We start from the raw sequence: 25,074 nt of genomic DNA, 5'->3' as shown, positions 1-25,074 counted from the left end.
CTGTTCAGTTCATTCAGTGCCTCAGTACTGCAAGGTAATATGTAATCCGCCATTTTGAAGCTGCATTTTTTTGTAGTATACTCCTATTCTACTAGTCAAGTATTGTAATTTGATACTCATATTGAGGTAGTTGTAAGAAAATATGTAATCTGCCATTTTGTAACTGCGGCCATCTTGAATTCGAATATTTTTCAAAGTGTACTACTATTCTTCTAAATGAGCCCTGTCATTTGATACCTAAATAGAGGTAGTTGTGAAACAATATGCAAACTGCCATTTTATTGCTACTTCCATCTTGGATTTACAATGATACTAAATTTATCAAATTGTATTGTCATCAAAACTAAATGTGTTTACCAAATATAATGATAATAATAATAAAAATCCACTAAGGAGTCCTTGGTGGAATGATGCCCTCTCCACCCGAATCTTAAAATCATACCGGCTTGCCGCACTAAGGCAGAAATCTTAGCCGAACAGATGCAAAAAGCTGTCATTCTTGGCTCACTGTGCTTGCTCAGGGCACATGATTCTCGGACCCCACTTCCCCGCAGTGTGTGGAGTGGTCGTTAATTGACCTTTGGTGAGTTGCGCCACCAGTTACCCGAGCAACTGGTGCAAAACCGGACCGGCAGCCCAGGCGCACCCAGGAAGAAGAACACTATTCTCCCTCCGGTGCCGGCCGTGGGTTCACTGGGCTAACCACCCGGTGGACCCAACACTTAGTTCCTAGCAATCGAGGATGGGGCCCCTACAATCGACTCGCTCGGAGGAGTCAGAGACAAGGTGGTGGGACCCATAACGATGATTTGCCTACCGATGACAACCTTGGCAATGACAACGGGCGCTTTGAGTGAACGCACGAGCTAAGAGATAGCCTTCTGCATTGCTACGAGAGTAGGAATTCCGCGCGAAGAGGGTACATGACATGATTGCATGCTCTGTGTTGTGAAACATATCCAGACCATGCCGCCTATTCTGCCCAAAATCTTAGGGATCACGTATCCTATCTCCGGCGGCAGGGCTGCTAACAAAATGGTAGAAGTGATAGTTCTACCACCTGTTGGCACGGCTGGAGAGGAGACTCGCCTTATGCCACCAATAGAGTCAATCATAACACGAAGGGCGCTCCACAGAATTATGCCCCTGAACCCACAAGAACTGGCGTGTTTGCATGCGGAGGTTCATAGTGTTCTAACAGAAGAGGCTGACATCTGGCAAATCAACACCGCCGTGTATAGCGTCGTCCAATCGCTTTCCGAATTGGAAGGCCTTGCGATTTGGAAAATTGAACGGCGTGTCCACAAGATGGAGGCTAAGATCACGTCGGCGAGACAACACGCGTCTCGTAACCAATGTGTGATGGATTACAGGGCAGCCAATAGGCCTTTCACGCCCGCAGTGCGGCGAATAGCCGCCGATTCACGATGTATCCATCACACTTTTAGTCAAGGCGTGCTGCTGACCATCAAACAGCACTGCCTTGATACGATACGAATGCTAGTGGCTGCTAAGAAATCACTAGTGAGGCGAGCGAAAAGTATCGCGGAAAATTTTAGGTTCCGCGAGAAAACTTTTCGCTTATTCCATGAGCCTCCACGTGTTGTGGATGATCCGCCGACCGCTGATCAGGTGGAATCCTTCTGGAAGGATATCTATGAACACCCGCAGCCACTCAACTTACACTCCAGCCAAAGCGCAGTTCGAAGCTTTCAACAGAGAGGTTTGACAGCCTGAGCTCAAAGAACTGCGTAACCCGATAACCCCGGATGACGTTCGAAGAGCCCTTGTGGGTTCCAAGAACTTTGCTGCTCCAGGCCCAGAAGGGCTGAACACTTATTGGTGGAAAAAACTAACAAGCACCCATCGCCTTCTGGCCAGAGTTTTCAACTCACGGCTGGACGGAGAGCAGCCGATTCCGGATTGGTTCGTCGAGGGGCGGACTGTCCTCATCCCCAAAAGCGGGGATTTGTCGATTCCTAAGAATTATAGACCGATAACTTGATGGAATTAGTGTTATAAGTTGTTTATAAGCATATTATACACACACATACTCACCGCAGTTGACCAAGTGTTCGAACGGATATATGAGCATAGACGGTCGAAGAGAGGAGTCGCTGGATGCAACGAGAACATGGTCATCGATAGATGTGTAACGCAGGATTCGATACAATATAAGCGTAACCTCTCTATGGCCTGAATCGATTACCGTTAGGCATATGATACAATATCACATGTGCTCATCTTGCATTTACTAGATGCCTTGCGGTACCCGACAAAATAGTGAGAAGTATTGAACAACTCATACCACTTTGGCGAACTCGCTTCACCATAACATCTGGTCAAGCATGAATCCAAACAGGGTGGGTTACTTTCAGAAGGGGTGTATTTCAGGGTGATTCTCTCAGTCCCCTTCTCTTCTACATCTCACTATTGCCATTATCCGTTGCGCTTAGGGTATAACTGTGGCACCCCCGAAAACCGGAGACACAAGGTCACCCATTTGTTTCATATGGATGATCTTAAACTTTATGCCTCTGGAGAGGAGGATTTCCATCAGTCCTTGAGGGTGGTAGAAGAGTACACGCATGCTATTGGTATGAAATTCGGGATAGACAAATATGTAATGGGCCATCTTAAAAAAGGACGATGCGGGTACTACGGAGAGGATGTGCAGCTCGTAGATGGAAGCATCCTACACCATTCGTATGCCGGAGAGACGTATACTTACCTCGGAGTGGAACAACGCCACTCGCAAGAGGTAACAGCAGTGAAGAACTATCTCCGCGGCAAGTATCAGCACAGACTCCGACAGATCTGGTCATCGGAACTGTCGGGGAAAAACACAGTTGGTGCAACAAATATGTTGCGGAAACACAAGGATAAGCCAATGCACGGGGTCTTCTTCAATGATATTTTAGACCTTGGCTTATCAAAGCGCCTAACGTTCCCTTTTCTCAGATCGAGTGGGCTGAAGTCGGAAGCTGAGGGTTCCATCGTGGCTTGTCAGGATGGTGTCTTCAATACCTTAGTCTACCGCAGTCGCGGGGTGGGTATCCAGGGCCTGCCGCGAAGCGCCCGAGACCCTAATGCACTTGCTCTTAGTATGTCCAGCATATCCGGTCTCGGCCTATATCCATCGACATAACGCAGCTCTTAGAGAGCGATAGATGTATCGCACTCTCACGGTATTGACGAGACACCGGTGTTGCCCTACGCTCCGGGGAATATTGAATCCGTTGTGGGGAACGAGATGTGCCGAATTTATTGGACCTATTCCTTCCCCACCCTCAGGCTCATACAAGCTAATAAGCCTGATGTAGTCCTTCTCGACCACCAGAGCAAGACGATATTTGTCGTGTAGTTTTCAGCTCCTAACGAGACGAATATCGTCCGAAAAGAAGAAGAGAAAGGGATAAAATATCGAGATTTTCTCTTCGAACTCCGCAGACTCTATTCAGACCACTCTGTCAAGATGGTTGTTCTGATTATTGGAGTCCTTGATTGAATGATGCCCTCTCTACTCTCGAATCTTAAAATCATACCGGCCTGGCGCACTAAGGCAGAAATCTTAGTCGGACAGATGCAGAAGGCTGTCATTCTTGGCTCACTGCGCTTGCTCAGGGCACATGATTCTCGGACCCAATGATCGTTTACCCTACGGTGTGGGAAATGGTCGTTGGTTGATAATGCTGGCGCGCCCTCCCAAATGTATCGGGGCTTCGGGGGATAGGGCCTGACCAGCGCATACTTTGGTAAAAGAAAATAATAATAATAATTAGTCTTTATCACCTCCAAAAGTGAGTTAATAACAGTTTTACAATAAAAATTGTATTACATGTAAATGAAAGGCGCGCGAAGTTCAGTTTATTTCCATCTGAGGGCAATAAAATTAAATGTTCTTGCACCCAACCTCAAAATACCGCTTCGTTAAGTTAACTGAAGAATAAGGACAACTACTGATTAAGCTTGGGTAATCTATACTACCATCCCAATCATAAAATCTATTGAAGGAGAATAAGATTTTTATGCAATCTTTGATATTTGAGATTGTATTGAATTTCGAAGAAACCAGTTCTAAACTGAGGAGAAGTTGAGGCATGTTTATTCCTTATATTTACGTTGTGTACATCAATTCTCTATATTATTTTATCTGTCAATAGGGAGGGGACAAACTTCAATTACTAAATCTGACCCAAACCAAACAAGGCAAGCTAAATAAAACCGTTTAGAAAAGAAGGCAAGCAATCAACATTTCCATTAACTCACCGAGTGCTCTTGTTTAAATGATGATTTTTGCACTCAGTACATCAAAGAGAAATATTCAAACAATTTCTTAGATTCTAAGAACAAGTCATGACATAGATTTTAATATGGTTTGATAATTTACATTGTTCACTTAATTTAATACTACACAAATAGTTATTTTCATCATTAATAAACTATAGGCATTTCATATTATATAGTGATAAGAAATTTGGAAATATCTCTGTCAAATGTTGCGCATATACTGGGATTATTACCAGACATCGAAGTTTGATAATGATACATAAAATATATTTTAACAGAGTAGTAAATGAATTTCTTACGAATTTTATGTAATTGAGGAAAATTGTGAAATATGGTTGGTTTTCACTATTAGTGAAAGAAATTCTTTTCCGTTAAAAGTTTTTCGACTCTTACCGAATGATCAAATTGATCCATCTGTACTCCTTTTATTACCAATCAAGTTATTGAGTGATCTGCTCTTTCTGACCATATTTTTTTAAACAATAATTCATTTACAAATTCTTATTTAACAAACGCTTGTCTCAGTGATCGCAAAATCATTATTGATGATATAGAAATCAATGAAACTAAATGACAAAAAATCAGTCATAAAATAATGCTCAAATAATAAAAAATAACAGGTTGACTTGAAGTCAACGAAGACCATAAAAATGAATAAAAATTATTACAAATCCGAAAGCTTGGTTCAACTAACATTCATTGGAATCATGAAGTGGAATTTTTCCAGATGGATTAATGTAAAAACTACTTTGAATGAAAATTCTTAAATGACAATGCAAAATATATGTGTAATAGTAGGTATATGTAACGTGTATCATAGAAAACGATAAACGTATTGAATATCCAATAAAAATATAAAGTGTTGTAAAAAACCACATAGTGTTTAATTGATTCAGCTCAAATCGAATCAAATGTAATATTCAGTATAAACAATAGAAACTGTTAATGCTTCAATCATAGTTTCTTTAAAATGAAACAAATCACCGATCCGTTATCTTACTTTCAATTTATATACGAAGAAAAAACTTCTCTATATTTCCTAAATTTGTAAAAACCAAAAATATTCATTTCAAAACGAAATGTTACTAGAAATTAGGTAACAAAAGATTTTGTGGAGTGGTCATCATCGTTTTTCTTCAAACTCAATTTTATTATGTTTTATATTGAAATATAATTCAATTCCGGCGTATTAATTAGTTCAAAATATTCATTCGATGATGATAAGAATAAATATAGATTTTATTAAAGATCCTTTCGATTGCAAATTTTTCAACAGGCCTTATTTATTTTCATAACAGAGGTAATGAAATCAATATTATTATCATTCTTCTAGTTGACCAACATAACATATACTTTAGATTTCACAAAGAAAAATCTAGGGATTTGACAAAATTAGTGTGAAAGCTGTAATAATGGTTGAATCAGAATTAAATGCATTGATGAGTAATCTTAATGATTTGTTAATCAAGCTGAACTACTTTCAAAAAATCATTTTTTGCGAAAGTTATACCGATCTTTAAAAGTGGTAAAAAGTACAGGCTGTGGAAAACCAGAGCCTGAACATAACGTATTTTTGATTCAACACCAGACGCTATTTCGACCCACCGTAGGTCTCATCAATGGTGCTAGACTGAATCGCAAATGCATTGCTAGACTCAACTGTCCTCGAAGAATGATCCTGAGTAAACAAGGGCGATGACATCCCCCCTTACAAATATATCATCTATAGAATTGACAGATAACTCAATCTTCGAATATCAAAGATAAACGAGGCTCTCCAAGGCGGTCAGTTGCAAATCCAAGCTTCGCAGCTTTCCCTACAAGGCAACTAGTCGGAAAGATGTCGTCGAACTGACTTAATCAGGCCTAGCAGCACGAATGAGACCTATGTTGGGTCAAAAGAGCGCTGTATTGAATCATAAATGCGATGTGTTTGGGCTCTAGTTTCCAGCTAAAAGCATATACTTCAAAACCAAAAGCATATATGTTTCAACATAACATTATCTCTGATACCACGTTTGTTCTCACTATTCATAAATATTTTTTGTGTCAAAGACCCTGTAGTCATCGAACTTCACAGTCTCTTTCACTAACTCCGTATATGTATTTTACGTTAAAAAAAAGGCATGAGCAAAAGTAACGCAGTAACTTTCAATAATAAAGATTCCCCATCACGCTGGTTATAAATATTTCAGACACCCAGTATATTACCAATTCTTGTGATCAAAATACTGTCTCAGAAGCTCAATTGGAGGCTGCGCTCCATACTGTTCCTTCAGTGGCATGTTCACGTCGTCTATGAACAAAATAGTGGTTTTTCCTTTAGGAGGCCCATAATGATTCCGTTTCCTCTTATTCAACTTCGAAATGACAAGATCTTGAGTCTGGTTTGCTGAGATTTGAACAGTGAAAGTGATGAAAGCTGGCTCATATTTTTCTTGATCCAGTTGATTCATCAATAAGTCTTGGATGTAGAAACTTTTCCCTGTTCCAGTAGGTCCCATCAGAAGTATAGGTTTATTGTATCGGATATGCATGTCTACTAAAGCCATATATCTGAAATGTACGTTTATTTTGATGACTGATTTTTGATAATGTCTAGATTTCAATGAAATATTTCAACATAACTATTATTTAGTGGAATGAATTCATATAACGAAGGACTTTGACAAAGATTCGCTGAAGATGTGATAATTATCTGTGGAACAGAAAAGCTAAACATATTTGAGAAACAACAAAAATCATTTTTGCACGAATCATAGTTTTTATTGACCTTTTTTGGGACTCTCCACTTTCCACAAAATAAAAATCAATTGGAATTTTCTATCGGAAAAATTGAAAATGAGAAAACTTACAAACAAAAAAACTGCAAAATATAGCTGATTTTCAATTCTGAAGACAGAGATCTAGGTTTTCGAAAAGTCAAGATAAATATCACATGAAATTCTTAGGTCTTTTTTTTTTCGATAGGCAGAATATTTTACAAAACTTTTAATAAAATATAATAATAATGAGTTTGTTGTTTTCTGATAGGTACCAGTCCATTAACCTACTGTGTAGGGAGTTGAGACTGGCCTGAACGAATTGTTTCTTTAGATGATTTGATTTATACCAGTCTTCAAGTATGCCCAATGACTGTATGTGAAAAGTTTTCTTTCCTTATACGAGGAATTGGTCAAATTTCGGATATGCGGTTGATTACCTCGTTCACAGGCAAATAGAGAGATGACGAATCTGTTATTTGTTGTCCGCTTCAGCCTAGTTCAAGGAATGATATTATGAAGAATTTTTTTTTCAGGCAAAAATATATTGAATTGTTGCAGTGAACTGGAAATGTATCCTTTCTACACTTGCAAAAAGTTATACAAACTAATTTTTTCAATTTTGTGGAAAGTTAAAAGTCCTAAAAATGATAATGAAAGCATTTCATACTGTAGTATATTTCTTCAAGCAGCGAAGTAATGAATCATTCCCAAGTGGCTGTTGTGAAAGAAGTATTCATTTTGAACATTTAATGTTCCCTATAATTCTAATGAATATTTGGCAGTGGTTGGAAAAATAACTGCTTATTTAAGTTATGGTAACAAAACTTATCTTTATTGTTGAAGGTAACATAGAGTCTTAGTTAAGCTGCAAAGCTGCAGTGTAACTACAACTTTTGAAATTTGTGAGGTGCCTGAACAATTCTTTGAAATATTTTGAAGATAAGCTTACCAGGGTATTCAGTGGAACTATTGGAAAACTAAAAAATCATCAATTTCACACTCATTCAGATCAATCTGTTTATCCTATAGTCCAGGAACATAGCAGAATACCATTTCGTCCGAGGAATAAAGTAAACAAGCTAACGAAACTTCAGGAAAGTGATATTTTCGAATCAGTAAAAGGACCAAATCCTTGGGCTTCACCTATCGTTATAGTTTGAAAAGCAAATCGAAATACCAATAGGATATATATTAGGATATATTTTGCAAGAACGACACCTGACACCAAGAATATATAACATAGTTTTAGCACTCATTGGAGCCCTAGTATTCAGCAAGAAAGTATAGCACATCAGGGGGGAAATGAAATAGATACAGAACCTGTATACGATACCATCGAGGCCAAAATTCATCCAGCACTCAAAAAGTTATTACAGCAAACTTGAAAATATTTAACAAAACATTAATTTCATTCAAAGAAAGAAATACCAGCCCTCGAAAAAATAATGTGAGCCTTGAACCCATCAAATATATCTACATATGTTGCAGTGGAATTTCAGTAAATTTCAAACAATACCAACTGATACATGGAGAAAAGCGAATATTATTGTGTGGCATCGACAAAAAACATTCCATTTGATTGAAGTATCGTTTGAAAAAATTGGCCATAGTCTGTTCGATTGAAGCTCGTTTCCTGAAATATATGGTCGACCAGATGGCACACAGATTGAATATTATTATTCTACGTCAGCCCACTCACTATTGCGAACTCAATTCCGTTGAACTATTTTGGGCCCAAGTCAAGGGTTCCGTTGCAAGCAGAAATGCGACATATAAAATAAAAGATGTCAAAATAATCCTTGAGGAGTCCTTGAGAAATGTTATTTTCGAAAAATTATGAAAATATATTGAACATACTAAAAAGGAAAAGAGCAATATGTGGAAATTGGTCCATTTAGTTGAGGAATTAGTAGAACCATAAATCATAACATTCGTCGAAGATTCATCGAATTTATCTGATGATAACACGCCAAAATTTCTGTTTATAATCAATATCTTTTTGAATAAGCACACACCTATTTATTATTATGTGAATATTTCAATTGAAATGATATGTTAATACCAGTTGTGTATAAAAAAATTAACATAGTTATTAGTTTCAACACGTATTTTAGATTGAATACCCAAGCATACGCCACTGCAGGTAAAAAGACCCTAACGCTCATGAAATCTTATGTTTGCCACCCGTTTGCGTTAAAAAAAATAGGAAGGCCTAAGATAAACCTGCCAATACTAGCTGTGGCTAGTGGCGATAAATCACGAAATTTTGTTCGAGCACTCTGTTGGCTTTTTGCATTTATAATGGGCATTTATTACTTTTTACAATTAGGAAACAGAATGAAAGGAGAAGAATAGTATGTCCAATTGAATTCGCCTGACGCAAATTCTGATCCCTTAACTCATGCATTTCAAATAGTGTTTTCAATTAAAATTGACTACCACAAAAAAATTATAAACAACAGTTTGTATAGAATATGGATACTAATTTCACCATTTGAATATATGATCGAAAAGTTTTTGATAGTTCTACTGTATTTGTGATGCACTGTAAATAGACTAGATAAGGTAATATTGTGAAATGAATTTAAGACACTCAAGACGCAGGTACCTAGAAGGAGTAAGAATAACTTTCTAAGTATGATTGGTTTGATCTTCCTCTTGAAGATGATCACGTGGTAATCGAAACACGTGTCAAGGTGTTGAAATAACGGTTTGGTGTTGGGATAAAAAACTTTAGTAATATTCTGTTCTAGTGTGTAAAAAAATAATTTTATCATATCATTACGGTAGATCAAAAAAAATTCAAGTAGTGAAACAGTGAAGAGAAATCGTATTGAAATATGTACTTGGTTAAAAAATCCCCTAAATTTTTTTAAGGTTTCGAGGTGATTATATTTTTGAAAAACAAATATGTTTCATCTCAACTTTGAATAATTCATTTCTCTTTACTGAAATGAATGAAAACACTTTTGTCTAACTTTCACTAGTTATTTTATTTTTACCACCGGTTTCGGGTTTTTTCCCATTATCAAGTATAAATAAAAACTACTTAATGGGATGAAACCAGTCGTAAAAATAAAATAACTGTTGAAAATTAGACAAAAGTGTTTTCATCCATTTCATTAAAGTGATCATGAATTTCCACAAAATAAACAACTCATCAATTACACAAATTTATTTATTTCTCCCTCATATCGATAACAGTGTTTTATTTTTGTTTTGAAGTTCAACCTTTCGATATTGTTTGCAAATTTTCATTTTAACTCCGTAACAACTTATTGTGATATGTGTTTCTATGATAAAAGTGAAAACTTTCACCAAGCAGCAACAGAAATATGTTACCTGGCTGTGTCCACTGTTGGTATGAGAGCTTGAAGAATATTTTTACATTCGTCTACCCTTTCATTTCTGACCAATTCCGGCCAAAATTTCCAATTACCCTTCATCTTGTAATTGTATGCGTAATCGAACAAGAGTCCTTCCGTCGGAATACTAACTTCAAGTTTCTCCAAGGATTCAGGGTAAGGAAAATCTTCCAGAAGTCCTCTCCACAGCTGCTTGTAGAAGTCGTCGAATTTTTCCCTAGAGTCCGTGTCGAGAATAGACCCAAGTCCCCATACACCAGCTTGAAGAAACGTAGCTTGAATCCATACTTCCATATATTTCGCTTCTTCTTCTTTTTTAGTACTTCCTGCACAGGCATCGTCTAAAAGCATCTCGATCATATTCATCATGTTCTTCACCAAACTTATTTCGCCCGGAGTGCAGTACTGCACACAATTCTTTCGGATGAATATGAGGCTAGGTGGTATCACCCAGTTGATCAAATCTAAGATATACTCTTTTCTTTCGCCACACCAGAGAGGATTGCAAGTTGGAATCCAAGACTGAATGAAGGGTAACCAACCAAGAGTGGCTGGTTCCATGTACACCATACCACATCTCGATACCTACAAGGGATAATTTATTCAATAAATATTATTTGTTCACCCCATTAGCTGATTATTCATAGGCAATGTTTTACGATAGATAGATTACTTATCAGCTATGTAAGCATATTGAAAGCCATAGGACAAGTCAAGACTTGTCGTATGAATAATAGCAGAAAACACAGTATATTATAAGAAAAAAAAATTGATTCCAACAATATTCAAGATACTCTTTCATATCATACGTGGTGAAATTGAGTGAGAAATTTTCAGTTCATTTGAAAGAATATTATATAATCACATCATGTTATGACAAAGGTTTAGACGCGATGTTGGTGAGTGGAATTCCATTTTTTTCTGGTAATATATGTATGAATATCATCATTGGTAAGACTTTCAAAATATGGAGACGAAAAAAAAGGTTACTAAGTTTCTTGAAGATATTTCGACATCACTGCAGCTACAATGAATTCGCTATACGACGAATTATTCGTTTTTGCGCAATGAAAATATATTTAGCTACTGGCGATGTACACCAGATAGTGATTGCGTAGTTAATTCTGTATTGAATTTGTACATAATAGAATAATAGTAGATCTTCGGTGTTCAATACACTTTTTAACATTCTAATTGATAACATTTGGAGTTCAGTAAGTTGGTGAGACTTTTGCAATGTATTTTGGAACTAAGATCATTGTCAAGAAAATTTTCCAAGAATTCAAAAGAGGCACAAAGCTCAATAGCAGTACCACACAAATTCAAATGCTGGTAGGTAATTTGGAACTGTAACTAGTATGGAATGTAACGTAATTTGTTTTAAAAGAATTTAGATGTGACAAGTTGTTGCTCAACCAACTTTGTAGGATATTGATAGTATCAAATATTATATTTTGGAGTTGTAATTTTGATGCATCTGAGAAGAGTAGAATAGTGTTGTCACCTTATTGGCGAGTGAATGTTTCAGGTAAAACTATGAATGATAAATGACATGAGAGCCAGAACGGACCCTTGAGGTACACTAATATTATATTTTTGTGAAGATGAAATACATATAGATTTTTTATATGCGCTAGTGTGGCTGATTTCAACCCTTTGAGTTCTGCTTTCAAAAACTATTCTGAACCACTCGTGGGATTTCACTAGAATTCCGTTTAGATTGAGTTTATTGAGAAACTTCTCATGTATGATCTTGACTTAGGTCACAGAATATTCCGCTTGGATTATGCATCGACAATCTTTCTATGAAGGCTGTAAATGGCACTAACTATGGAAAGCCCAGCACAAAGACAACGCTGTTTAGTATAAAACGAGCTGTTTGCATTCAAAAAAAATCAGAAGTTGTGCAAGCATCGACTATTCAGAATACAAGGTAATGGGACGATAGTTTTCCATATTATGTGTATCAAGTTTTTTTCAGAATAAGAGAAACAAGAGTATCCTTCAATCTAGATAGATTGAAGATAGATTGAAGAAAGAAATAACATGTGAAATCTTCTGAACAGGTTCAGTGCACTCTTCTTTCGATACTCATCCACCATTGGAGGAAGTGACCGAGAGTATAAAAAGAATTGACGAATAAAAACTGTACATGGTATGTACAAAAACAAAATTCCAAAACAAATTTTCACTTTATATACAGACTAATCCAAAGTACCTTTTTAATTATTGAAGATACGAAATCGGTCAAATTGGTAAACTAAGAGTACTTTTTACACTCATTAAAATTCAATAATGAAAAAACAATTGAAGATCACTTTTTTAACTTTTTGAGTGAAGTATCTTGTTTTGTAATGGAAGATCCTGTATGTTATTTTTTCTAGGTAAGAAATAATATTCCAATTATTGAAGTATATTTCATTTCATTTAGTAAACTGAAAAGTAAACTAGTTATGAGGGTTTATAGCAGATGGAAGACCTTGTATGTTATTTTTTCCAGGTCAGAAATAATATTCTTATTATGAAAGTATATTTCCTTTCATTTAGTAAACTGCAAAATAAACTAGTTATGAGGGTTTATAGCAGACGGACATCAACTTTAAAAAAAACTAATCAATATAGTTTATTGTATGATTTTCACTATAAAAAGGTTTTACAAAAATCGCGACACGTGTTTCGCTATACAATAGCTTCTTCAAGCATAAACAGTTCATGCGAAACACGTGTCGCGATTTTTGTAAAACCCTTTTATAGTGAAAATCATACAATAAGCTATATTGATTAGTTTTTTTTTAATGAATTTTCATCGAGTATCGGCCAGTTCTATTCAATTATCATCTTTTTCATTAAAATCAGAGTTTTTTTTCAAGAACAAAAACATGCACTAAGAGCGGTGTCTGTGCGAAAGTAGCGATTTGAATCGCTGAAGACCAAATTTATATGGAAAAACGATCTCAGAAAGTTCATTCCACATAAACGCAGTTCTCCAAATGGAAGGGTTTTTAAACAGTGATGTTCGAGGTCTACTGAGTTGAACCTCAAAACGATGAGCAGTCACAGTCCGTCACGTATTTCTGATATGTACCGCTCTTAGTGGAATCAAATGTGCCAAGTCACTTGAACAGCTCCCGTGAAAGTATCTATAAAAGAGTGACAAATCTCCAACATTTTTTCGATGTTCCATTATTTTTAGTGTTTTTCGAAAACTATCTCAGAGTCAGTAAGGCCTTCTGGTTCGGTTCTTCAAGATGTGGTAAGTAGTATATTCATTGGGATTTTTTCTCACCAATTATTGAATAATTTTTAGCGTTCTCCAGAAACAACAGAAGAGGACCTCGATTATATTATTGTACAAGAAGGCAAAACTATGAAAGGCAAAAATGGATATAAATAGACTACAGAATCTTAGGAAACGGAAGAAACACCTGCGATAAATGTTATCCACATAAAGACAGGGCCCTTCCCTTGAAGCAAAACATATTTTGCATCCTATACGTATATTTCAAATGTTTTTCCCCAACACAATGTTAAATATAACAATTCACGACACCAATCAAGAAATCAATAGGGTCAATAAAAAATATAAATTCCCATCGAAGAACGTATCAGAAACCAATCTAGAAGAACTGAAAGCACTATAGAGCATTTATATACTTGCGGCAATGAAGGATAATCATTTGTCGTCTTAAATCATGTCTGATAATTTCCTTTGTGGCACTCGTTATAGGGCAACTATGACTAAAGTGAGATTTGATTTTTTAACCTCTTCCCTAAAGTTTGATGACAAGACGACGAGGGCTGAACGAAGTGCACTTTCAGTATTTGCTCCTATATCCGAAATCTGGACGGAATTTATCGAAGAATGTCGAACCAAATTCAAACCTGGTTCATATGTCCCCATAGATGAATGACTAGTTGTATTTCGAGGCGAATGACCTTTTCGAATGTAAATTTCAAATAAACCTCCAAAATATGGACTAAAAATAGTATTATTGAATGGCACTTCTACTAAATATCTAATTAATGCCTGTCCTTATTTGGGAAAATCGACACAGATGAATGTACTTTATCTAGCTGATTATTTCGTAGAACTTCTAACAAGTCCAATTCTTGGATCAAATCGCAAAATAACTTCGGATAATTGGTTCACTAATGTCCCCTTGACTGATAGATTGCTTTCCAGATCTAACAAGCTGACAATAGTCGAAACAATTCGAAAAATAAGCCGCAAATTCCACCAGCACTCATAGAAAATAAAAAAGACCGTCAAATAAACACCTCAATATTCGCTTTCAGCAAAAACAGTACTTTGGATTCATAAAAGCCAAAAAAAATAATAAAATTGTCCATCATGCACACTTCTGGAATAATCAATAATGATACCCATAAACCAGAAATAATACACGCTTATAATTCAACAAAAGGTGCAGTTGATACTGCAGAAAAACAAGAAGGTGGCCAATGTGTTTCTTTTGTAATATGATGATAAACATGGACATCATAAACTCCTACATAATTTATTGTAATGATATTATTTCATATAGAGGAAAGCCGATAGAAAGAAGTGTGTTCATGCCTCAGCAAACTTTACGTATAGAAAATACACCCAACATGAAACGTGACCTAAGGAAAATCATTTCTGAAGTATTGGAAGAAGACAAGGAAAAAGGGGATCACGAAATGGCAGTAATGGGAAACCAAAAAGGCCCAAGAAAATACTGCCACTTGTGTTGAACAGCAAAAAAAAAGTGACAACATGTTGTTCGAAGTGCAATAAACCAATTCGTGGAAAACACACAATTAGAATTTGCCCCAAGTGTTTCACTCAATGTATATATATTTTATAAAATAATAATAATATTTGATTTTAGTCATTACCAAGGTCATACTATAGTTTTATGTCATCATTTTATTTTATTTTTCCATTAATGAATCGTTTTTGTGACTTTTTCCATCCTTTTATTAGAATATTGAGATACTTTCATCTAGATTTTCCTAGATACGTAAATTTTATGTATCAGTGTTCTAGGATCAATGAAAGTACTTTTCATTAGTTGAGCTTTCATAAATCCCCTATTCTCTACTTCACGAAAAAAGTTATTATAGGTAGGGTTTCATAATTGCAACTTAATTTTTCAAACGAGAAAATATTACATACAGGGTCTTATATCAGAAAAAAAGTATTTTACTCAAAAATGCGATACTCTGTTTTATTCTAATTTCTGCATCTCAATAAATAGAAAAAAAATATTACTGGTCCGTCCATTCAACCGATTACGTATCTTCAACAGTAACAAACTTAGCAATGATGCACCTGTTTTTTCCAAAAAGATATTTTTGTCAATGTGTATTTATCAGAAATAATCTATTTTATTTTTTCTTCAAAACTGCATTCATTTGAAATTTGTTGAAACCAATTCCAGTTCTAACTGCATTTTATCGTTTTTCAGAATTTCATGTCATAATTTTTCTTCTCTATATCACTGTATGATTTTTTGTAGTCATTCCCTAATTATAAGCATACCATGCTGCGTGGAATGATAACTGAGAGGTGAACTGAGAGATGAAAATTGCTTTTTCTATCGCTTCAGTTAACAATACTTACAGTTGCTGGAGACGCTTGCTCCAAGTCCATAACCTCGAATATAAGCGACATAGAGTTAGTCATTGACATAACTTCACCAGACATCAAACACAACTTCTTATTGTCATCCAGAACGCTATTCATATTCTCTATCCACACCGCATCAACCGGTCCATCAAAAATAATCCATTTCCTGTCAGGACAAGGATCAGTAGCGAAGTTTCTGAAACCAGTCGCTACAACTCCGTCGAACCACTCGTAAGAAATTGGATCGAACTGACCGTAAAGTTGACCCATTGTTATCGCCTTAGGATTTAGGATCAGGTATTGAACTTTCTCTTCACCAAGTCCTATAGGAAATGGAAATTTTTATATATAAATACACACACACACACACACACACACACACACACACACATATATATATATATATATATATATATATATATATATATATATATATATATATATATATATATATCTATATAAATTTACACTATTAGATTATTCACCACAGAATTGAAAACATACCTTTTTTGTTCATCAGTGTCAAAATATCAGCTAAAACTTTCAAAGTTGAAGTTTTTCCGGCGAAAGGATATCCCACCAACATGAACCCATGTCTAACTATCATCATTTCGTACGTCTGGATAATTTTGACAAGGAAAGAGTCTTTGGGTTGCAATTTCCTTTTCTCGCTACATATGATCATGGCTTCCGTCAAGTTTGTATAATCTGCTTGAGGCAAAACTACCCCAGGAAACAAATCGCTAATAATTCCATCAAATAAAGGTAGGTCATGATTCAGAAATTTGGGAAGGTTAACATCCAAAATAGCGCGAAGCAGGAGAATATCCTCGTCTTCATTAGGGTATTTTCTTTTATTGTTTCCAGCAGCAGACAGAACAGACTTGACCGCCCGCATTCCTGAAATATCACTCATTATACAAATCATAATTTGGATGATTAATGAGGATTTTCAGATTCACATTTTATATTAATTGAAATGAAAAGGTTATATTAATTGTAACCAATGAATTTGTATTAGTTGATGTATGAGCAAATACTCTCAATAGTTGGCTAGATGCAGCAAAAGATATACTAGCAACAAAGAGAGAAATACAGAGAAATAGATGAATATTATTCCGATCATCTGAATCAAACGAATACTTAAACTCATGATTACCGTACACAGCATCGTTGCAAAATTCAATCAAGAAATCGAAATCAGATAAAATATTCAAGAATAATAAAAAATGCTCCAATAGTTCGAAAGACTGTTACGGTGATATCGAAACATCGTTTTTTTTTAATTCTGTCATTTGTTTATTATGTACTGATGATATTTACATTCTTATATTTATGTTTTATCTTCATTCCTTACTTTTTTATTCAATAATGACAAACTATTGTTTTCACCCTTTACATACAGTGTGTCAATTTGAAAACTTCCCACCCTCAATATCTCCCTTCCAGTACATAATATGAAAAAATGGTCAGACAGGTCAACTTTATTTGCAAGGGGGACACTCTGAATGAATATTTTCAACCCTCGGGGTTCAACCCCCTAGGAGGGGTGGATGTTACCCTCAGAATTTCAAATGGAAAGGGGGGTCAAGTGGCACATCATTTTGAAGGGCATTCAATTCTCTTGCCAATGATACCTTTTTCATTAGTTTTTGATGAGCAGTTTTTGAACAATAACGTTCCAAACGAACGGTGATTAGAAGTGAATAAGAATAAATGATTAAAACTCGCCCGCACTAGATGTTTGGTATTCAGGTTGGTATTCAAAACAAATGATTGTAATGGACTATTGGAAAAGGTGAGCATCGTACTAGGTAGCATCGTTCCAACCCTTGAGTAATATTCGAATTCGTGGATGTGAGAGGAATGTAGAACTACTTAGTTAACGAAATACGCATCGAGTGCAAACAAAAAATACTAAATTGCAAAAAACAAATTTCAACCATCTTGTTACGCTTTATCTGATAATATGTTCAAAATGTTGTCCATTCTGCTCTAAACAGTAATACAGTCTGTTTTCGAACTCCTCTCGAACATTTTGGAAAACTTCACCACTAATTGACCGGCATGCTGCTGTAATTCGTCCTTTGAGGTCATCCATATCAGTGGGCTGTGTTTTATAAACGACAGATTTGAGATATCCCCAAAGAAAAAAATCTAATGGAGTCAAATCCGGTGATCTCGGTGGCCACTCAATTGATCCCCTTCTGCCAATCCATCTCTCCCGGAATCGCTCGTTCAACCATTGTCGGACGGGGCGAAAATAATGAGGTGGCGCACCGTCCTGTTGGAAATGTAACAAATCTTCCTGCAACAGTAAATTACCGTGTGCATCAATTTGAGTTTCGAGCTCGTGAGTTATAAGTGGATCGATAGGTGCTTGAAGCATATCTAGGTACAGATCACCATTCAAGTTTTCTTCAAAAAATAAAGGTCCGATAATGGCATTTCCAAGAATACCAGCCCAAACATTAACTTTTTGTGGGTGTTGTGTATGTCCTTCTCGAAAATTGTGAGGGTTTTCGTCACTCCAATAGCGACAATTTTGCCTATTAACATTGCCATTCAGGAAAAATGAACATTCATCACTGAAACAGATATTGAACAGAAGATTAGGTAAAGCATTGATTCGAAGAGTCATGATTTCACAGAATTCTATTCTTCTGTCATAATCATCCTCATGGAGCTCGTGGAGAATCTGCTTTTTATATGGATGAAATTTGTGCATTTTCAGTGCTTTCCTTACAGTCTCGTGTGACATTCCCGTCTGTTCTGCTACTGATCGTAAGGAGCTAGTCGGCTCTGCAGCAAATGTTCCCAACACCTCAATTTGAGCATCCTCATTCAGTACTCTGGGGTTATTCCTTTTTTTATTCTTCACCGAACCAGTTTCGGAAAACTTTGTCACCAAATCAAGCACATACCGGTGACTTATATTAAGATTTGGATTTCTTTCATTAAAAAGAGATGCCGCCCTTCGTGCGCACTTGCCCACCTCTCCATAAATAAAAATTATTTCAATTCGGTCTTGGATAGTGTAAACCATTCTTACAATTTATACACTTTCTAAGGTATCGCTGATCAGCTCAACAAATGAAACTGAAATGATAGTACTACCAAATGGCTTGAATGCGATGAACACCTTTTTTGCTCAAAAAACGATACTTTTTATAGCAGAAGTAACAAAAAAGGGATAAGAGTTTTAAATCCGATAATAAACCCAAATGAAAGTCACCGAAATCAGATAACTAATTAATGTAAATTTTTTGAGGCTTGTCTAATTTTACCCTTGATGGAAAGTTGAAAAGCTGACCCGTCATCACAAGTTTTACTTATAAGAGAGTCAATAAATTGTATTTCTTTGCATACTAACTTGATAACCAGGCATTTTAGTATAGGCCAATTCTAATTACTTCTATTAGTTTAGAACTACATTTTCGGATAGTGCTGATCGGAAAATAATAAATGAGGGCACCGTCGGCAAGCGAATTGAATGCCCTTCAAAATGATGTGCCACTTGACCCCCCTTTCCATTTGAAATTCTGAGGGTAACATCCACCCCTCCTAGGGGGTTGAACCCCGAGGGTTGAAAATATTCATTCAGAGTGTCCCCCTTGCAAATAAAGTTGACCTGTCTGACCATTTTTTCATATTATGTACTGGAAGGGAGATATTGAGGGTGGGAAGTTTTCAAATTGACACACTGTATATTATGTAGTACAATTACTGACTTATCATTTTTACCAGAAATTATTAATGAGGATCATTAGTATTATTATAGAATGAACAGGAGAAACAAACAAATGTTACTAATTGAAATCAGCCAACGCCAACAAAAATAACACGAAAATAATTCAACGGGTGATTATAGGTTGGGCAAGATCAATGAATTAGTTATGGAAGGGATGAAACAGAAATCATGGCAAACTGAAAGATCAGCTCCATCATATCCACCCAGTAAGCGAAACAGTTTTCTTTGGGTGGAGTACACACTCCTCAATGAGAGCAGCCTCAACATATTGTAATGAATCTGAAGCCGGCCCTGACCTATATCTCAGCCAGCAAACACATGACTCATCGCGAACCGCCGCGAAAAAAATAGGCGAGTACAGAGACCTCTAGATAAATCTAGAACGATCATTACCTGTATATAAGCCCTGCTTCTCGTCCATAGAGGGAGTCTGCATTATTCAGAAAGCGAATCGAACGGTTCACAAAGAATTCGAACAGTGAAGATAAATTGACTTGCTGAGTGTTGTATATAAATTACTTGTGATAGTGAAATTTTGTTAAAATAAATTTGTTTAGGACAGTTAATTTTTCAATTCGTTACAATATGGTAAAATTTTGAAGCCACCAACTCTCTACGCTACTACATTAGCTATACCTAACTGATCGATGACCCCCCATTCGCCCGCTTCTATATAGTCTATGAGCAGCTGAATAACGTCATGCAAGAAGGTGGTTTTCTATTACTATTGACATGTTCAGTACACTTGCAGGGTCCAAATTATTTTCTGCTGACCTGATGCATCGCGAAACGTAGGTAGTGTGTATGATTATCTGCAGATTTGTGTGGTGCAGTATGACTCAGAAGGGTAAAAAATTAAAAAACCTATTTGTTGTCGAGCGCGTCAGATATTCAGAGAGAATGTTGAGTGAACCCAAAAAAAGCCTGATGTTTCAGTCATACTAACACAAAATTTGACATTTTATGGTAGTATCGTTATTCTGAAGTCCTGAAAATATTTTTTTTCGGTAATTATTTTGGTAAATTTTTTGTTTCAATCAACATAATATTTGACGAATAACAGCCAGAAAAAAATCAAACATCAAAAGGTATAATTCATTCAGAAAAAATATGAAAATAAAATATATGTATGAAAAATTTGTTTCACGACCTTCCGCCCATCAGCAGAATCGTTAAATTCGCCTTCTAAGAATTCAATTGGATTTTGTATATCATCTACCGTTTCCGTATCTGTAACAAGAAATTCTAATAACTGTTAACTGTTGGGTAATGCATGATGAACGCTCTAATTGTAATGAAGGATTTTAATTACTTCGGTCAGATTTTGATTAATGTACTATTTTTAGTTCGAAATTAACCCACTGTACCTTAATCTGACGCGCTCGATTTTTTTTGCAAATCTGACGTTCTGCACTACTTGCCCGGCTCATATATGTTGGAGGACTTCAACAGGATGTTAATCGGTCGTGCTCAACTAAATCCCAAAATCCCCTCTTGGGTTTCTCTACTACAACTGACAGATTATGACATTTGACAATTTTGAAAATTATCGATTGACAAATTCTTGTGCATTGGCACCTTAGTAATCTACTTTGAATACCTACTAGATCTGCAAAGGTCAAAATAGAAAGTCATGAACTAATTTGGATAAATTTCTGAAGTATATAATAACACTTCCAAAATACAAATCATAAAATTATAAAACAACAAAAATCAATTGGCGCTCCGGAGCGACTTCATTGATTCCCGTTATTCAAGCGATTAGATTCTGATTGCTTACCGTAATCGTAATGATTCTGAGACGAAAGCTGCTCTGAGCAAAGTCTGTAAACTGTGACAATCTTGACAGACAAATTTCTGGCATCGACAAACCCATAGGAATATAAGGAAATTTCTCCTATCATGGCGTAATCCGGTACCATCATGGCGACGGTCCTAAAGAGTACTTTCAAGTTATCAGGCAACTCGCTTCTACCGGCGTATCCCGGATTCATGGTGATACAAACATAGCAGGCGGGGTTGAGTGATATTTCTGTTCCTTCGAAGTTGAATTTCACCGCATGGGCCCTTACGGCTTGGACTATTGAAAGTATCTGTTGGGCTACTACGGAAAGCACCTCGATGTCGATTCTGTTGAAATCCAAATCATAAATGATTTAGTTTACAGTTTATACCGGTCAATATCAAAATTTTGATATCGATGTACTCGAATATGTTCTTGATTTCGGAATACTATATTAAGTTTTGGTACTCATCCAACTTTTTGCAAAAAAAAATGTAAGAACTTCCAAAGAATAGACATGTACAACCAATTTCGAAGTGAACTTTTACAGAGACGTGTAGATCATACAAAGAAGTTACTGTCAGTTACGAACTGAAAGAAAAATCCTCTCGAAACACTACTTTCATATGAACATTGGATTACACGAAATAAAAATTACTTCTGAAACAACTACTTTTATATGAACATTGAATCTTACAAAAACACTTTTTCCTATTCAGTTTGTACTCCAAATATTCGTTATGGAATTTAGTATATATAATGATATATGTTATTTATTTAAGATCCAAATATAAATATTATTGAAAAGTACGAATTGAAAGTTCAAATAAATAACTAGATGCTCAATAAGTAAGTGAATACTTGTTTCGCGATAAAAATTTGGTGTGAATGGGCATATACATACATACATTGAAGTAGTTAAACAAAAACATAAACATATGAACACATAAAATTTAATCAGATAGTATTCATAGGATTCCTACATAATACAGTATCTCATAAAATAGAGTTGAAAATTCAATTGATTTAGAACACAGTCATCTTCAATGAATAAGACACTTGCCATATTGCCTTCTCAGCACCAATCTGGATTACGATAGAAGATGAAACACTCAATTCATTCATAATATTACGACTTTATGTCACGAATGAGTTGGATCCACTCATGTCACGATAACAGTAAGTAATGACATTTGCTTATATCATTCAATTCCAGCCATAGGAACCTTGTTTAAACTGAATGGGATATATTTTTGGAAGAGATTAATTGTAGAATAAATGTCATTATAAACTGTCATCGTGACATAAGTAGTTTCAACTCATTCGTGACATGAAGTGGTAATGTTATGAATGAGCATTTTTTCTGAGAATAGTACAGCGAACATGTCACGAGAGGCAGCACTAGTAGTAGGGGCAAACATAAACTATTCACAAGTAAAACAGTATTATTTACGTAATATTAATTTATTATTTAAAAATACAAATCTGATATAAAAAATTATTTTGTGTTGGTATAATGCCAACAAATATTTGCGAATTGTACATCGGATAATCGATATCTGGAAGAAAACGTAAATATTCATATGTATAATCTACACTTGAAATGAATAGTAAATTTTTCATAGTTAATTAACATTGATTAGAATGAGACATAACCTCAATCGTTTATTGAATTATATTCATTTTTTATATTTAATTAAATTTATTTCATTACCATCTATTTGATTCATATTTTACTCGGAAATAAATCTGAAATTCATAATTATTTTAAATTTCTTTTATTAAAGTTTGAATCTACCGCTACTACTTTTACTACTACTAGAATCTGTATACTAACCTGTCTATTAATTCTCTTTTTTTTTCAGTTACTTTTAAATTACGGCATGCAAGCTAACGTTTTAATGTTTTAACAGTGTTATCCTTTACAGTTGCAAATTTTAGTTTTGCTCCAGGAACATCTTCTTCTGTTAAAAACATTATTTTTTAATTGTACTTTACCATATGTTTATATGAGAATTAGGCAGTGTTTGTCCCTACCGAGCTACTAGCGCTACTAGTGAGTGATTTTTCGTACTTCAGGAAAAAGGTTCATTAATTTATTGTTTCATCGGGTCTCATGCCGCCATGTCCGTCATTTAAAATCACAGTGTTCTATGTAAGTGAAATGTTACCTCTTTCATATACAATATTGTGTAGCAATCCTGTTGATGATATCTGATTCAATTCCATAACGAATTTTTGGATTACGAACTGTATAGCTAAAAGTGTTTTTGTAGTATAATTCAATATTCATATGAAAGTACTTTTTTTTCGTGCAATTCAATGTTTATAAAAAAGTATACATATTGTATACATATACTATATATTTTTTTTAATGATGCAACTAATTTTTCTTTATTTTCAGTATTTCAATATTGAATTTCACAAAAAGGATTTGAAGCTTTATATCTTCTATTAATTATCTGCGAGCGCTTTCGACAGTTGGTAGTACTGTCATCTTCTAGACACTCCTCGATGCGATGAGTTTGAGGAGTTCCTAGAAGATGACAGTACTACCAACTATCGAAAGCGCTCGCAGATAATTAATAGAAGATATGAAGCTTCAAATCCTTTTTGTAAAATTTAATATTGAAATATACTATATTGTATAGAAATCCTGTTTATGCTATATTATTCACTTCCTTAAGGAATTTTTTTATTACAAACTGAATAGGAAAAAGTGTTTTTTGTATAATTCAATGTTCATGTGAAATTACGTTTTCTTTCGTGTAATTGTTTCGAAAGGGATTTTCTTGTTCCAGTTTATGTCTGGAAGTAACTTTTTGCATGATCTACACATCAGAATCAATTACTTGCTTGCTTTCATTGAAAGATGAAAAAATCCAAAAGATTTCTTTCCCAAAGATTTAATCTGTGCGGAAAATAATACCTCACTCAATTTATATCAAGTAGTCTTGAAGCAAACATCAGCCGTCCTAAATTTTGAAGTGAGAATGCTGAAGTTCTGAAAAATGACAGACCAGTAGCTTTTTTCAGTATATTTTCTAATTTTTTTCAATAAACATAGAAATGGAACCTTCGGTACTTCGAGTGCCATTCGACCAAGGCCTACTATCCCGAATTCTGTTTTTCTTAAGCAGTTCTATAATTTTCATAAAATGCACTGAAAAATAGTTGAAAAAACCAGTTCAACTAAGAAGCTACTTTGTAGCGAAACACATCTTGAATAGAATTCATACAGTAAAAATCTTTAGTTATTACGATGACCAGTGTTAATAATTTTAATCAAGTAACGAATAAGTTTGTGATATTGATGACTTATTTATTTTGTGGAAATTCATCTTCAATTAATTGATATAGATAAAATACTTTGTCCAATTTCCACTTACTTAATGTATTAATATTAATACGACCAAGGTTTTGGTTTTTACACCATTCTCAAGTATCTTAACACTTGAGATACTTAAGATAAAAACCGAAACCTTGGTCGTATTAATATCATTACATTA

The 25,074-nt window shown here is 35.2% G+C and overlaps 1 protein-coding gene across 1 annotated transcript in view; it reads right to left on the bottom strand.

The window, feature by feature from the left end:
• Dhc62B (Dynein heavy chain at 62B) overlaps nt 1-25,074 on the bottom strand; it is a 123,007-nt gene that overhangs the window by 55,643 nt on the left and 42,290 nt on the right. The window contains exons 12-16 of the mRNA XM_074185272.1: nt 21,563-21,912; nt 16,536-16,931; nt 16,026-16,354; nt 10,398-11,005; nt 6,502-6,846 (exon numbers count right to left, since the gene is read on the bottom strand). Coding sequence (XP_074041373.1) covers nt 6,502-6,846; nt 10,398-11,005; nt 16,026-16,354; nt 16,536-16,931; nt 21,563-21,912 — 2,028 coding nt within the window. The remainder of the gene's footprint in view (nt 1-6,501; nt 6,847-10,397; nt 11,006-16,025; nt 16,355-16,535; nt 16,932-21,562; nt 21,913-25,074) is intronic.

The sequence above is a fragment of the Leptinotarsa decemlineata genome, unplaced genomic scaffold (genome assembly GCF_025532065.1).
Source record: "Leptinotarsa decemlineata unplaced genomic scaffold, Ldec_3_MD MMD2_tig00026369_RagTag_RagTag, whole genome shotgun sequence".
NCBI classification, from domain to species: Eukaryota; Metazoa; Arthropoda; class Insecta; order Coleoptera; family Chrysomelidae; genus Leptinotarsa; species Leptinotarsa decemlineata.
This window is presented reverse-complemented; position numbering and strand designations above follow the sequence as displayed.